The sequence below is a fragment of the Balaenoptera borealis genome, assembly GCF_965194805.1.
Source record: "Balaenoptera borealis genome assembly, chromosome: 6".
Lineage (NCBI taxonomy): Eukaryota > Metazoa > Chordata > Mammalia > Artiodactyla > Balaenopteridae > Balaenoptera > Balaenoptera borealis.
The window spans coordinates 25,013,105-25,029,727 of NC_138863.1; the positions used below are offsets into that span (position 1 = coordinate 25,013,105).

A 16,623-nucleotide genomic window follows, 5' to 3' on the forward strand; every position below is an offset into this window, starting at 1 on the left:
AAACTACCAGTTTTACTGTTTACAATTTTAAAGAAAATACCACTGCACATTTTTTGTAGCATAGCCTGCCCTTGACATTAAATGAAAATTGGTATAATGGAATAGTTTTAAAACCATTTGAGTTTTAATCATAAATTATATTGACTTTACTATATTTTATTTGTGATCTGTTATCTGGAAGGAAACAGATCAATGAAAGAAAATATTTGGATGTTTATAAAATCAGCTTCCATGATTCTCTCACATTTTATATTCTCCAGTGAGGAAAAGCATGGTTCAAACAGAGTAATGAATAATAAGAATACATCTTATTATATGAGTAGTATGGTTGGGGAGACACTACTCTTCTATATATAACTGTTTAAAATAGGTAACTGCATTCAAGGCAGTAGAGTATAATGCATTGTGTTGTCTCTGAACTTCTAAGTGAAATTGTGAAAACCAAGTTACATGCTTTTAAATAAATTAGTCAAGTTCATTTGTGATTCAGAATCCTTATTATATCAGTTTCTACGAGTAGACAATATCAGTTTCATTATACTATTTCTAAATCACAGAATAAGGTAAAATATCACTCGATAGCATCCTTTTAGAAAAAGCTTGCACTTATCACTTGTCATGTCCTATCTTGTGTACTTTAGGGGATCCCAGCGATTTTTAATGGACAGGCAAAAGACAGGAAACAAATAATAATCCTGTTACAGATAAGGGATTACAGAGTATTCTAGGTCTCTTGGTTTTGATTTCATTAATAGTGTCACATTTTAGCCTCTTGGAGGCTACTCTGACTAACATATAAGAGGAACACACCCTCTTTCAGGAATATAGCCTAGTTGGCAATAGTCAGCATTGAGACCTAGGAGGGATATACAGTAATTTAAAAAAACAACTTAAGTAACTATATCCCTTTTATCCAAAGGATCCTCATAAAGAGTGAAGCATTAACTCTCAGGAAAAAAAAAAAAAAAAAAGGGCATCTATCCTACACCTACAAATATCTAGGAATCATCAAAATTGCGGGGGGCGTAGGAAATGTGTAAGTAGTGTAACTTTTCAGATTAGAGTGGTCTCATAAAACATAATGTTAATTGTAAGAAACATAGTGGTAATTAAATGTCTCAGACACATTAAGCTACAATGAATAGAAAATATCTGCAAAAGCACTTAGATCATAAAAGTGGACAGGGAATAGCAAAATGAATTCTTAATTGAAAAGATGCAAAGTAAACATTCAAAAAGAAAAAATAAAGAAAAAACAAGGCCATTATTGTAAAACTAAGCTTTTAGACAATGATTTATTTTTTCTGTATTTTTCTTAAATTTAATTAACTTTTATTTCAAAGGGAAAATAAATATATTGTAGAATATTAGAAAATGCCCAAAAGTAAAAATACAAAAATAAGAACACTAGAGTCATAGTGTCTTATTGTACATTCTTCCAGATCTTTTTACACACATATGCGTGTATGTGTATATGAATTTTTTTCTGATTTAGATCCTACTGTTTTGTAACTCAGTCTTTTCAATTTCTGGTCCACATCTTTACATGCCAGCACATTTTTATTTCATCTACTATCTAATCCATATTCTAATTTCTCAAGTTATCTAAAAAATTTCTGTACAGTTGGCTTGTCCATGCTAGAGTCCAGGCCAGGGTTGCATTTCATGTCTGGTTTTGTGACTATTAAGTCTTCTTAATCAAGATCAGTACCTTTTTTCATGATATTCACTCATTAAAGAGAACAAGCAAGTTTTCTTATAGAACATTGTCCCTTTTCAATTTAATTGGTTGCTTCCTTGTGGTTAATGTTCTTTTTCAAGAGTAACTTCCTCTGGAATAAGAAGAGTGTGACCTCTTAAAATGTCCAAAAAATCATTTATGTATGAGTTTTAGGTGCAGAAACTCTAGTTCTTTGCTTCTTCAGGTTGGTTGTACCTTTATCATTCCTGCAGAGTGGTAAAAGAAGAAAAAAGCTAGAGGAATGTAAGTCAACCAAGGAACTGCTGAGGGAAAATATCAAAACTAAAAGCTAACTAGAAAAATCATAGAAATTACTGTCTATTGAGTTTTTGAATGTTTTATTTTCATTGCCATGACTAAACTAAGTAGTAATGATATGATAACTGATATCCATCCAAATTAGATGAAAAAAAAAAAATAGAGTCAGGGATCCTGTTTTGTCCTATTGGAAGTGATCATTCCTAAAATGAAAAAAAAAAAAAAAAGAATTTTCTTTTAATTTACAGTGACATTGTCAAATATTGTCATAAATACATACCATTTATTCTTTTGCAAAATAGATAAGCAGAGGAAGTTTAGAGTTTAGTTCAAATCCACAATTAACAAAATACTGGGGACTATTCTCAATCATACATAAATCCTTTGCAATAAAAAATTGGGCTCAAGAAACAAAAATACAGTTCTTTTTATAGTAGTGGCTTTTCAGAGACATGTTAGGCACTTGAGCTGAAAATTATGCCTTGGGTTGAAAACTAAAATATTTTCTGAAATACACATAACTGGCATACCAAAAATGTGATCTTACACACACCGAAACACATCACAATGATGAGTTTGTTTCCGTACTTTAGTTTAATTTTCTCAGCATAGATTTTTAAGTCTTTAGAAAATTCCATTTAGGAAAATCTAGTTGAATTATAACAACGTTTCAGTATGCTGCAGGACTTTGAACTGTCAGAAAACAACCTTTAGGATGAACTACATTTTAAGGTTTCTTTGCAGTTTTATATGACAATAATATAACAGTTACAATGTTTAAAAGACATGACTTAGTTTATAGAAGAAGTTACCCAGATTTTTTCCTAGAGCTCTTTAAAATTTAAAAATTCTATTTAGGATCATCTGCTTTCATTATTTCCAATCTGTTTTTGAGCAAAGTTTACCTTTCAAGAACAAGTAATTTTTTTTTTTTTTTCTGAAGGAGGGTAGCTGTATAGAGTAGCTTCTTCTATAAATAGGAATATAAAATATAAAACACTTTACTATGGAAAGCATGAACATTCAGGGAATTATTTTTTAGTTTTGATATCTATCATGACTTCATAGTCAACACCTATGTGTTTTACTCTGAACTGTTTGCTATGGCATAAGGAATTAATATATTTCAGGGCCTTGACTACAGAAAGCTCATAGATACTACTCTACTCTAGAACAAGAAGTTAAGACCATAAACATTACTTTTCAAGCAAGCAAAAAATTTATCTTAGAAAACAAAAAGTGATCAGTTTCAAAATTATACATTAGCTAACAATATATTAGAGAAACATTTTAAGAATAAAAATCTCCAGTCAATTTCTTCCTAATCCCTTTCTAATACTATTTACATATTTTTATTTAATACTTAGTGTGTAGACCTCTTTCATGGGTATATGATGCTTAGTCATACTTTTAATAATAATGCTTACTCCAGTCATCATAACTCTGAAAACCCATCTGACCCAGTTCTTCATCTTTCTCGTACCCTTTGTCCCAGCAAAGTTGCCCTTGCCAGAGTTTGAAATAGCACTTTTGTCAGTGCATCTCTCTGTTGGTATCTCTGTATACCAGAGGTGTGGAGTTCACAGGTCCTCAGAGCACTCATTTTTGGTTTAGAACAGTAGTTCTCAATTGGCGGTGATTTTGACAGACATTTGGCAATGTCTGGAGACAGTCATGACTAGAGGATGGAGGTGTTGCTGGCTTCTAGTGGATGGAGGCCAAGGATGCTGCTAAACATCCTAAAATGCAAAGGACAGTCCCCAGAATGAACAAGTATCCAGCCCCAAATGTCAATAGTGCCACTGTTGAGAAAGCCTGCTTTAGAGAAAATGTTGAAAATAATATTATAAACCACAACACTACTATTTAAATGCATTTCTACTTCTTTATAGATAAAAGTAAAATTAAAATGATTTAAAATGATTCTATATCAAAAATTTGGCATACATTCTTCATTTTGTTATCAAATTTTACATTTTTTCATCAAATGGCATGTTGTGGCTGCTCATCCCCAAAGATTACTTGTCTGTGCATGGTTTATTATTAAAAAACAAAGCAAAACAAAGAACAGGTACAGTTTTTACCATGAGAAAAGTTTTGGGAAAGCTTTAATGCGTTTTTAATTTGCATTTCTTCTAATTGACTAGACTTGTGATATGTGGATAATGGCTTGTCCAACTGCTTTTTCCTCTTCCTCTGTCTTTTCTCTCTTCACACTTTTTTCTTTTCTTTTCCATCCTGGTTGGCAGGACTCCTCTAATTGCAGCCGGAGTCATTGGCGGGCTCTTCATCATGGTCATCGTGGGTCTAACATTTGCAGTTTATGTTAGAAGGAAGAGCATCAAAAAGAAAAGAGCCTTAAGAAGATTCCTGGAAACAGAGGTGAGGTGTTCATTTCTTCTCAAGTGTTTAGGGATTTTCATTAGGTTTAGAAGGTTTACATACTCAGTTTTTTAATCCAAGAGAAAATTCTATTCAATTTCCTGCTGAGGGTTTATATTTTATAGTATGGTATACAAAGTTGATGGAAAATCAGAGTATATAATAAGTGTAGTCAAGGCAGGCTCATGGCTTGAAGAGGGCAAATAGCAGGGGTCAAGGAAATTATCATATTGGGCCAGATCTGTTTCTTTTGGAGACAGGGGTCCATTAACAAGCTCTAGGATATACAAGTAGCAGAACTAGAAAATATCTGAGTCAGAGAATATCTCAGTAGCAGAACTAGAAAAACGTTAGAAAGCGATAGAATTTTTTTGGTTTAAAATAAAGCCAGATCGGCAAGAAATTTATGCTTTAATTAGGGTCATTAAATTGGTAGCCACTGATCTCATTATAGCAGCAGTGAAAAGATGAGCTTCAGGATAAAGCTTAGTTTTGTAATAACATAGGTCTTATCACACTATTTATGAGATGCATTTAATATTATGCATGTTAGTTATTGTGAATATGTAAATTATCCATAAAATACTATAATTTTCTTTTGTATTGCCACACTGAATTCTCTAGCATGCAAGATGATCGTTTTCACCATAAAGGTTATAGGGGACAAACAATTGCAGAAGACCATGCGTTACCATATCCTTCTCAACTCGAATCCTACCTCTTTCTGCTGATACACGTATCCATGCCTATCAGAACATTTCAGAGCAAATCTGTACTGAGACAGTCTGCCTTCTTTGCGTTTGTTTTCCATCTCACTGTCAGTGTGACAGTTTGACTTTTCCTCTTAACACTGAAAGGAATGGGAATATTCATTCATTCATATGTTTCTCACACTGATAATGAATTAAATTTTAGCTCTTTTCCCCCAAAAGTTAAATCTAGATAGAATTATTTGAAGGTTTCAGAAAGCTACTATATAGTTACGTATAAGAAGATACTTCTTTCTAATGATTGAAGTTATCTGAAATTAAATGGGCTGTCTTATCAGTAGACACGTTCAAGCATAAAAATGGTAGTTATATACACGGAGTGAACATAGTAATGATTCTGACTTGAGCTGGATGTTACACAAGATCAACTTGATCACTTTCAGCCTTGTACATGTGAACATGAATAAAAGTTTGGGCACAGCACATGTACTGTGCATATTTTCAGGTTAGCTAGGATGGTGGAGGCAGGTAGAATTCTCCCTTATGGACAGCTTGAAGCAGTCACTGAAAGAATTTTGAAAAGTGAAGTAAATAAACTAGAGTTGGAAAGGAATGAAAGGTTTGGAATAGCAGTGGATATTTAGGTGATTGAATAAATAGAAGACAAATTCTGTCTCTTAACTATGTGTAGGAAAAGCTCATTGCTATGAAAAGAGTTGTTTTGTTTTGTGCTGTTAATATGGTGCTTTCTAATAATGCCCTCCAAATTGGCATTTCATTACTAAATAAATGCATACTGATTGGTTTTATAAGCATATTCTATTTTTTATAGAAAGTTATCGCTTAGGACTAAATTAGCTAACTGTTGAATTCTCATCTTTCTCTCAGTAAAAGTAAATAACTGTGATTTTCTACCATCTAAATAGAAGAGGAATTCTTAAGAGGTTCAACTTGAATTCTTAAATACTGAAGCTAGAAATCTGCCTCAGATGTGAAAACTTTGTTAAAGCATGATATGTTGTTGGAAGGTTTTTTAAAATTGATACACTTCCCAAAATCATGTTGACCCAGATTGTCTTTTTTCTGTTGCATGCATAAAAGTAGAAAATCTTTTTTTCAATATACACTTATTGAGATGCACTATAAGCTTGATGCTTTGGTAGATGCTGTGATTTAGAAATGTAGTAATGAGATATAATCCTATCCCTTGAAGAGTGACAGATTTGGTGCCTATATTATGACAGGTAATGTTCCAGAGTTTTCCACCTATGTATATACCATTTCATCCTTTAACAATCTTCTAAGATAATTATTGGTATACCAATTTCACAGATGTGAAATGAAGGGCCAGGAAAGGCAAATTGCGTTCTAAGCCTGTAAGCGGCAACAATGATATACAAACCCACAAATTTAAACTCAAATGTCTTTCTACCATACTGGGTCACAAAATAAAACTGTGCTCTTTTAATGGTATAATACTCAAATTCCTGGGGAAAAAAAAATGTGTTTGTAGAAAAAAATTGAATGATACTTAATAAAATTGTGGGTAGAGTTGTAAAGTTTTCAAAATATGAAATTATTGCACAGTATATGCCTATATATAATACATGTATATACATTTTTAAGTCTATCTAGCCTAAACTGCTAAAATCCAGTCCCCAGTCTTGCATATGATTTTTGTATGACTTTTGTATATGATTTAAAAGTTTTATAACTTTTAAACTTATAAACTTTTATAAAAGTTTCTTACTGTATACATAGTATGTGTATCAAAATCTACCAAAGAAATTCTGCACAGCAGGATTCAAATGAATGGGATCCTCTGCAGGAGATTTTTTCCAGATTTGTTAAAGAATTGTGTGACTCTTTCTCAGATTTATGGGACTTGAATGCAGTTATATGCATTATTACAAGATAAATTTGAAATTGAAATAAAAGTGTATTAGTTGCCACACTGTTAAAAAATAGCTTAAGAATATTGATAATTTGTATCACCTTTCCCAAATTCTTGCTAACATCCCTAAACTTTACCTACATTCAAGATTCTGTTTAGCTAATTAAGTAGACCATTATGTTCACAGAAGCATGATAATAATAACCAAGCTGAGGACCGCAGTGCAGTTAGCCTTATAAACAGACATTTTGAAATACTGTGGTAGTTTTCAAGACAATGTGAGTAGGAGTAGGCCTTAATTATTTCCTTATGCTGAGGGAGAACAAGCTATTTGTCTGTGTTTAAAGTTTAGTTCTTTTATTTAACTTAAAGATAAATTTTAAAAAAGCTCTTGTTTCTTTGACTTGCCTTTTTCCTCAAGCATAGATAAAACTCTAAAATTTTAACATACAGTATAAACTTTTTGGTACCCAGAGTCTCTCTTCTGTCTACATTTTTGTGTTCACATAGTCAAGAAATTGGCACACATTTACATACCTTTCTCCTGCTTACCCCTCCTCTCTGGCAATGGCATCTAAACTATGACATCTAAAATTATCAGCCTAATTTTACCCCTTTTGGCTACCCAACCCACTTTAGGATCTGGTATTTCCCACCCTAATCTCACCCTTCAGACCTGTCCTTCTCCCTGTATTATTCTCCTTCATGCCTTGCTCCTTCTCCCTGGTGCTGTGTCCAAACTGTTCTTCCTGGTGGCAGTGTCCTCCCCCATGTCCATCCATTTTTATTATCTCAAGACCAATTTTAAAGTGTGCCTCCTTTTAGGAAGCCACAAAAAGCAAACCTCACTCCCCAGTGGTTATTTTATTCCTCTGCATTTCATAGAATTCATTTATGATCTAGAATCAATTCATAGCATTTTAGAATTTTTAACCTAGAAGGTGCTCTAGGGCCTTGCTACTTAAAATGTGTTCAAGGACCATCATCATAAAGAGGAATCTCCTGGAATTCTGTAAAAATGCAAATTTCAGCCACAAATCCATATCTACTGAACCAGAATCTGCATTTTAACAAAAAACTCTGGTAATTCATATGTACATGAAAGATTTAGAAACACTGTCTTGGTGTATTGACATTGTGCTAACTTGTTTTTTTCTCTTCTGACATGTCTGTCCTGACTTCCCTGCTAGGTATTAAATGCTAAGAAGGTAGCTTTTTTTAATTTTTAAAAATTGTATTTATTTAATTTTTATGTATCGAATTTCCTGAAATGAGAAAAAATTTTGAAAGAGTACACTGGCATAAGTAAAATCTCTAAGTCTTAGCTGAAGTTGTCCAAAAGGAAGGAGCATGAAAAAGTAGAATTAAGAGCCCCTAATTAGTCTCTAAATGTCTATAAAAAGTGGGAAAAAAATCCCCTAGACTAGTATGCCTCAAGGTAGGTACACATTTGTTACTTGTGTTCACCCAAGTGAACAGCATGAGAAGAGAAAGGGTAGGGTCAGAAGGAATTGTGAGTGATCCATTTTACAAACATATTGTTTGTCAAGGAAAAGTGATCTTGTGTGTGTTTTCTGTGTGTGAGAAAGTGAACCAAACAGAGAGAAAAAGAGAGGAACACTGATTGTTGGATCGAAAGTTGTATAACCTGTACTCTTTTTGCTTTGTAGTTGGTAGAACCCTTAACACCCAGTGGTACGGCGCCTAATCAAGCTCAACTACGTATTTTGAAAGAAACTGAGCTCAAAAGAGTAAAAGTACTTGGTTCAGGTGCTTTTGGAACTGTTTATAAAGTAAGTAGAAAATAACACATACCATCAGTTATTTTCAGTTTTGTTTCAGACTTGTTTTAAATAATAGCCAAAGTTATTGTTCTAGCCAACCTAACTTCCTCTTTAATATTCAGAGAGGAGAATCTTTATAGTATTGAGAAGTTGCTGAACAAATGAATTCATTAATTTTTATTGACCAAACTGGGTTGGATACAGTTATGAGAAAGCAGGAAACATGAATGCAAAGCCAAAATATAATTCATTCTCTCAATGCCTTCTGAGCTCCTTTTGATATCATTTCCCTTTGGCAAATTTGTCCTTTTCCAAAATACCCAGATCCAACCCATTTTCCTTTACCCCTACACAAGAGGAGATCCCCAAGAGACCTGGGCAATATGCTCTTCTTTCTTTTCTCTAAGTTCAGGTTAGCTAGAAGGAGAGGGTGACAACATGGGTTTTTAATAAGAGAGATATTTCTGGAAAGGGAGAGCTTGAATGATAGCATTTGCATGTTTACTTATTTAACTTAATTACAAAACCAATTCAAAGGCCAGGCCCAAGGTTAATTGTGGTGAAATTTATTTTTAATGGTAAACAGCAAGAATAAGAAGCTCTGTTGGGATAGTACTAAATCCTTGTAATGTCCATTACTTCAATTCCCAAAATTTGCTTTGACAAGTTTCTCAAAGCTATATGCAAGCCTACATTTTTTACAAATATGTTGGCTAAAATATGTCAGATCTTAAGAACTTTACATCTTAAAATGTTATTTTTTTATATTTAAGACAGATTTATTTAATGGAAATTATTAACAATTGGAATATAAACCTTAATTTTCTCTCTTGAATTTTCCAAAAATAATGTAATCTCTTTAAAATAAAACTTTTATTCTATGGTCAAAATGCAAAAGTTTCTTAATCTCTTGTTCTGCATATTTTGTTCAGTTAAATTCAAAATTATTAGCTGATCTTTTTTGACCCACCTCCTAGAGTAATGAGAATAAAAACAAAAATAAATGGGACCTAATTAAACTTAAAAGCTTTTGCACAGCAAAAGAAACCATAAACAAGACAAAAAGGCAACCCTCAGAACGGGAGAAAATATTTACAAATGAAGCAACTGACAAAGGATTAATCTCATGCTGCTCATGAGCTGCTCATGCAGCTCAATATCAAAAAAGCAAACAACCCAATCCTAAAATGGGCAGAAGATCTAAATAGACATTTCTCCAAAGAAGACATTCAGATGATCAAGAAGCACATGAAAAGCCGCTAAACATCACTAATTATTAGAGAAATGCAAATCGAAACTACAATGTGATATCACCTCACACAGGTCAGAATGGCCATCATCAAAAAATCTACAAACAATAAATGCTGGAGAGGGTGTGGAGAAAAGGGAACCCTCATGCCCTGTTGTTGGGAATGTAAATTGATACAGCCACTGTGGAGAACAGTATGGAGGTTCCTTTAAAAACTAAAAATAGAACTATCATGTGACCCAGCAATCCCACTACTGGGCATATACCCAGAGAAAACCATAATTCAAAAAGACACATGCACCCCAATGTTCATTGCAGCTCTATTTACAGTAGCCAGGACATGGAAATAAGCTAAATGTCCGTCAACAGAGAAATGGATAAAGAAGATGTGGTACATATATACAATGGAGAACTACTCAGCCATAAAAAGGAATGAAATTGGGTCATTTGTAGAGACGTAGATGGACCTAGAGACTGTCATACAGAATGAAGTAAGTCAGAAAGAGAAAAACATATTGTATATTAATGCGTATATATGAAATCTGAAAAAATTGGTGTAGACAATCTTATTTACAAAGCAGAGATAGAGACACAGACAAGACACAGACGTAGAGAATAAACATATGAATACCAAGGGGGAAAGGAGAGTGGGATGAACTGGGAGATTGGAATTGACATATATACACTATTGATACTATGTGTAAAATAGACAACTAATGAGAACCTACTGTATAGCACAGGGAACTCTACTCAATGCTCTGTGGTGACCTAAATGGGAAGAAAGTCCAAAAAAGAGAGGATATATGTATATGTATAGCTGATTCACTTTGCTGTATTGCAGAAACTAACACAACATTGTAAAGCAACTATACTCCAATAAAAATTTAAAAAAAAAATTATTAGCTGAGTACCTAATTTGAATGTAAACTATTCTAGGCTGACTTGATACCTTCTAGTCTTCAAATCCTTTTTATGTTTAAAGAGACACAATGTATCCTATCTGTTTCTCTATTTATATTGTGCTAAGAAAAAATGGACTTCCATTTTAAAAATAACTCAATCTTGGCATGTACCTTGCATATAGTCACGATTATATTTTTAAAGATGATACGGTCTGGAAATTGAATTTTATTTTAAATCATGAATACCATATAACTCAAGACTAAATATTATCTAGTGACCTCAGAAGGGAAAATATTAATAGTATTTTATTATTATTTAATAATAAAGCTTTATTAATATTTTTGTTAACAACACTTATTTGCTCATTGTCCAAGAGTGTTGCACATTTATTGAAATTACCTCTATTAAAAGCTTATTGAAAATTCCATAAGTATGTTTAATTTTATGCCTACAGTGTATATGGTTGACCCTAAGTTTTAATTAATATATTAGTTCTTACAAGGACATACTGTCTTAAACTTTAAAGAATTATTCTTGACCACAGAAATTCAAGTTGGCTTAGCCAATTACTTGGTTAATGCTTCCTTCTGGTTGAAGATACACTGTGTTTAAACATAAAAGATTTGAACCAATATCATGGTATCAGCATAGTTGAATTGTGGTATGATGGGGCCTGGAAAATAATGACTATACTAATTTAAAAAGGAGTGCAAATTAATTCACACTGAATGTATATTCTTATTTCAAAATTATACTTTAGGAATATTTTAATATTGATGCTATATCTTTATAAGGTAACCCCCTCTGTGGTTACTTTTTTGAATAACGGTAAGCCTGTTCTCCACCCTAGTACCATCAAAAAGAAAATGGGTCTTGGGCTTTTTTTTTCTCATTTTTACATTAATAATTTACAAAAAAAAATTATACCACAGGGAACTTGGCTTATTATTTTGCATTTGAAACATAGATTTCCCTATTCACTCTAAGAACATAACCCTTAAATTCACCTTCTAAAGGTTAAAGTCTTTTTTTCTTTATTATTTTGACTTTTTAATAATTCTTGTGTTTAGGTCTTCTCTTATATTATTACCACTTTGGATAGCACAAATACATATGTCTTAGCATAGAAGTACTAAGTGAAAAACTTTTAAAAATATTTTCTTTATAACTAAAACCAGCTGATATTAAGAAAAACAGGAAGTGGAGGTGTTCTGCTCAGGAATAGTAGACTATTTTTTTTTCTTCCTTTCATTTTAACGTTAAAACTGGCCTTAGAAGACATTTTTGATGTCAAGGCTAATAAATTAAAATTTGAGATTATTTTTTACATGTAACCTCATATCTGCTTCTGTGTTCCTTTGGGACGATACACTTAAAAAAATATTCTTGTATAATCTATGCATCCCTGTATTATCAGTATCATTATCCTCGTTCAAATGATTGAATTGTTTACTCAGAAATGCTGTTATTTAGCTAACATTGTACTTTACCCAAACCCTGCCAACTTTATACTTTCCCACAATGCACAGGTCCTGTTCGAATATAATTATTTCTCTATAGGAAGAGAGAACTTTCAATGACTAATATAAATATTTTATATTACTTCAGAAATAATAAAAATCCTTGACACATACCCACAATATTAAATAATATAGACAAATTAATATGTGCTCAATACTCCCTAGTACTTGCCTTTGAAAACTAATTCTTAAACAATCACCTTAGAAAATTAATTCTTAAATCAATCTGAATTTTGATACATAAGAATATGCTTTTTTATTTCATTTTATTTTTAGTTGCAGAAAAATTAGATAATATTAAAGCTGAAAAGAACCTCCAACATTAATTAGCCCAGTCTTCTAAATTACAAATAAGACAATTGAATTTCAAAAATCAGAACAGCTTTCTCAAAGTTGTGAGAAGTTGATGATATCATCCAAGTCAAATATTATTATTATATATTATTTCAATGTTTTTTCTTTTTCTTTTTTTTTTTTTTTACTATTCAAAGCCTTTTTCATGTACACAAATTGAACTTGATAATAGTGTAAACACCTTGAAAGCAGAATACACATATGATCCACCTTCAGGTAATGAAAGCAGAAAACAAAGTTGCCGAGTAACTTGTAACATATAACAGGTGCTTGAAAAACATTTGTTGATTGAATGACAAAATATGGAACTTCTAAATTATTTTTTAAGGTATTAATAGGTCAAGTGTTTAATCAAATTTTGTTTCTGGTCTAAATGTTGTATGTCTTAATATAGATTTAATGTGAATTTTTTTCCTCCCAAGGGTATTTGGGTCCCTGAAGGAGAAACAGTGAAGATTCCTGTGGCTATTAAGATTCTTAATGAAACAACTGGTCCCAAAGCCAATGTGGAGTTTATGGATGTAAGTACAGACAGCAGGCAATCATGTTTTTATCCATTATTAATAGACTGCTTTTAGAATTAAAAAAAAAAAAAAGACTCCAACTTCAAAGTGTCTTCTCTGGAAATGGTATAATCTTAAAATTAAAGGCTTGAGCAAGGGTCAGCAAACTTTTGCTTAAAAGACCAGAGAATAAATATTCAGGCTTTTCCTGCAATGTGGTTTTTGTGACAACTACTCAACTCTCTCCTTTTAGTAGATAAGCAGCCATAGACAATTAAAAAAACAAAAGAAAACAAAACACAAGAATGGGCAAATGGGTATGAATGTGTTCCAGTAAAACTTTATTTACACAAGCAAGCTAAAAGACAGATTTGGCTTGCTGACCAAATCCTGCCCTCAAGGGCCATTTGTTTAACCACTATGCCAGACTGCATTTGAGAGTAATGACGATGATTTGGAAAATTAATCAGACTGCTTTATTTTATTGTTGTTATGATCTATTTAGTTGAAAACATCAATCAAGATTAGTTTTGATAGTGAGTTAGTTGTTGTTAAATTTAAATTAGGAACCCACTAACTCAGATAATTACACATTGAAACTTGATTTTTTCAATTCAAATTCATAAGACAAGACCTTATAGGTAAAATGCTCCAACTATAGAATAATAGGAGTTCTGAAGAATGAAAGTACTTTATAAGGTCAATCAGAACTTTAAGATTTCCCCTAGCAAAAATTGTAGATTGAGCTGCTCAGCAAATTTCAGAAGGTACAACAGATGAAACTATGTATGTAGCGTGCTGTTATTTTTTCACATTCAACACAAGATATCTTGCCAGGGGTACTGTCAAAGACCCATATGTATTCTTTCTCTATCTTTTAGCATAATGTCTTCAGTAATAAGAATGATTTTGATTTTCAAATGACCTTCATATGAAAGCATATGCACTCTGATTTTTAAAAAGACGAATTGCTATGTTTTTCTATCCTTTTCTCTTGTATGCTCTTTTGTAAGTTTTATAGGAGCTCAGTTTGTGGTGCTGGATAATTTATTTGGGTCTAATGCTATACTCGTCTTATTTAGGGCTACTTTTAGTTTAACAACTTATTGGTTGTTATACAATAGGGCTGATAATTTAAGTGGGACCAACCTGTTGCTCTGACTGGTTGGTGCAGATGCCGAAAGCTCTGTCTCTGTGCACCAGTGCCAAATCGAACCTCGGGGACAGAGTTTGAGTGAAGAATAGCTTTATTGCTTTGCCAGGCAGAGGGCGACAAAGCAGGCTCTTGCCCTCAAAACTGTGTGTCCCAACCCAGAGGGTTTAGTGAGTTTAGTGAGAAGTTCTATAGCAATGGTTCAAGGGTGGGGTTGCTGATAAGATTAGGGTGTGTGCAGGGCCTCCATTCCTTTAATCTGGCCTCAGTTGGTGTCTTGAAGAGCTTTTCTGGTTCCTTAAATCTGGAATGAAGAATGCTAATGATTTCCATTTGTCGGGGGTTTTAGTTCTGTAAAGGGCACGAGGATATTGTTATTTGTATCCCAGGACCCTATTGTTTCTTGGCTTCTCCTTCCTTGTCTCTCCATCCCCTCCCTTCCCTGATTAGCAACTGTTTGAACCTGCCCTTTGGAACTCAGGGAAGTGCACGGAGGCTGAACAGAAAGGGTCCAGAGCCCAGGAGCCCACAGAGTCCCACTTGGTTTCAGTGCTGTGTCTTAACAGTTGCTAAATATTTTAAATATGATTCTTGCTGCATATCTATCAACACCTATCTAATAGACATTGAGTCCAATAACTTAATAATGTTCCTTCTGCGGGTCTCTAAAACTTCTGACGCTCTCTACAGCTGGTTCAAATATTAAAATGTAAAACAAGCTTTTTTCAGTGATGTCACGATCAATTTGATCTTGATCATAAGTATAAATTTGTGAAGGGAACTTTCAAAGAAGTAAAAATGATAAAGAAAAAAGACCATGAGTAGAAACAGTGTAGGTTAATATGTAAAACTGATAGAAAAAGATCTTGTCCAGTCTAGACAGCAGCCAAAGCTGAAATTCACAAGAATGCTAATAATCTCTGCTGGAGGTTTGGACAGCCATTTTTGTCATATTTCCATGGAAACAGACTGGCAAAAAGGGGTTAAGAGGCTACAAAATAATCACCTAGGAAAGAAGCTCTGAAAACCTCATCATGATTTTGAATGACTATTTGAAAGCTCCTAACCCTGTCCATTTTTTTCTTTTCCCTCATCTGAAGTCTATTCCCATGGAAACTGGAGTGGGGATGGCAGCTTGAAGTTACAGATTTCTGCTGAAATTTAGATGAGGCTCTGATTGAGCCATGAAAGGCATCATTTTCCTAGATGGTTGATGGATCTGGTGACCAACAGACTCTAAAGAGTCTGATCTTCTTAAAAGTGGAAAAAAAAAAAAAATTAGGGAAAATATTTTGACTGCACCTTTCCTACCTGGTGAATAACTGCTAGAAGATTAACAGATTGATGAACTGCTATTGGCAGAGTTTCAATAAATATCAAGCAGAAACACTTCTTACTATTTTCTCAACTTTTAAAACATTAGGATAGCTTCACAACAATTAAAATACTGCTGAACTGGAAAAATTAATGGTGAATTCAGTATTTTAAGTAGGCTGGTATAACTTTAATACAAACATTTACCTACTTTTTACCTCATCTATTATGTGTGAAGATCATTATAAGTGCTTAAATAACATATCAAACCACAAAAGGTCTATGTTAGCAAAATTATTTGCAATTTGGACCTAAGAATTGAGTTGAAATTGCAAATATTCTCAGCGTTATTAAGTTAAAAGTCATGTTTGACATATGTCTTAGTTTGGGCTCTTCCAGAAGCAGAAGCTGACCCTGAGACATGGATTTGAGTGAAAGTATTCATAGTTTATTTTGGAAGTGAGGGACTCATCAGTAAGGGACTATGGAAATGAGACAGGAGAATCAGTAAAGTCAGCTGCCATCATGAGTGACTGGAGCTTCTTTCCATTGGAGAGACTCTGGCAGCCAGTGTAGGATGTACACCTCAGAGTTACTCTCCTTAAAATTTAAGGGAGATGATGAAAGGACTCCAGCTGTCAGTCACTGGTTGAGGGCAGCTGGGAGAGAAAGACATTTATTCTCCTGCATGTGCTACCTGCAGAGTGTGACAAAACAGGCTTCAGTAGCAAGAGAAAGCCATTGGGTAAAGAAAGGCAGGAGGAAGTCAACTAAGGTACAGCACTATGGTAGAGTGTTCCAAGGGTAACGTTCAAACTAAAATAACTGCGACCATGCCACCTGTCTCTTTTGCAGACT

General features: G+C 33.4%; 1 protein-coding gene across 1 annotated transcript in view; it reads left to right on the forward strand.

Moving 5' to 3' along the window:
* ERBB4 (erb-b2 receptor tyrosine kinase 4) overlaps positions 1-16,623 on the forward strand; it is a 1,231,960-nt gene that overhangs the window by 990,917 nt on the left and 224,420 nt on the right. The window contains exons 19-21 of the mRNA XM_082396354.1: positions 4,249-4,381; positions 8,656-8,778; positions 13,218-13,316. Of these exons, the coding sequence (XP_082252480.1) occupies positions 4,249-4,381; positions 8,656-8,778; positions 13,218-13,316 (355 nt within the window). The remainder of the gene's footprint in view (positions 1-4,248; positions 4,382-8,655; positions 8,779-13,217; positions 13,317-16,623) is intronic.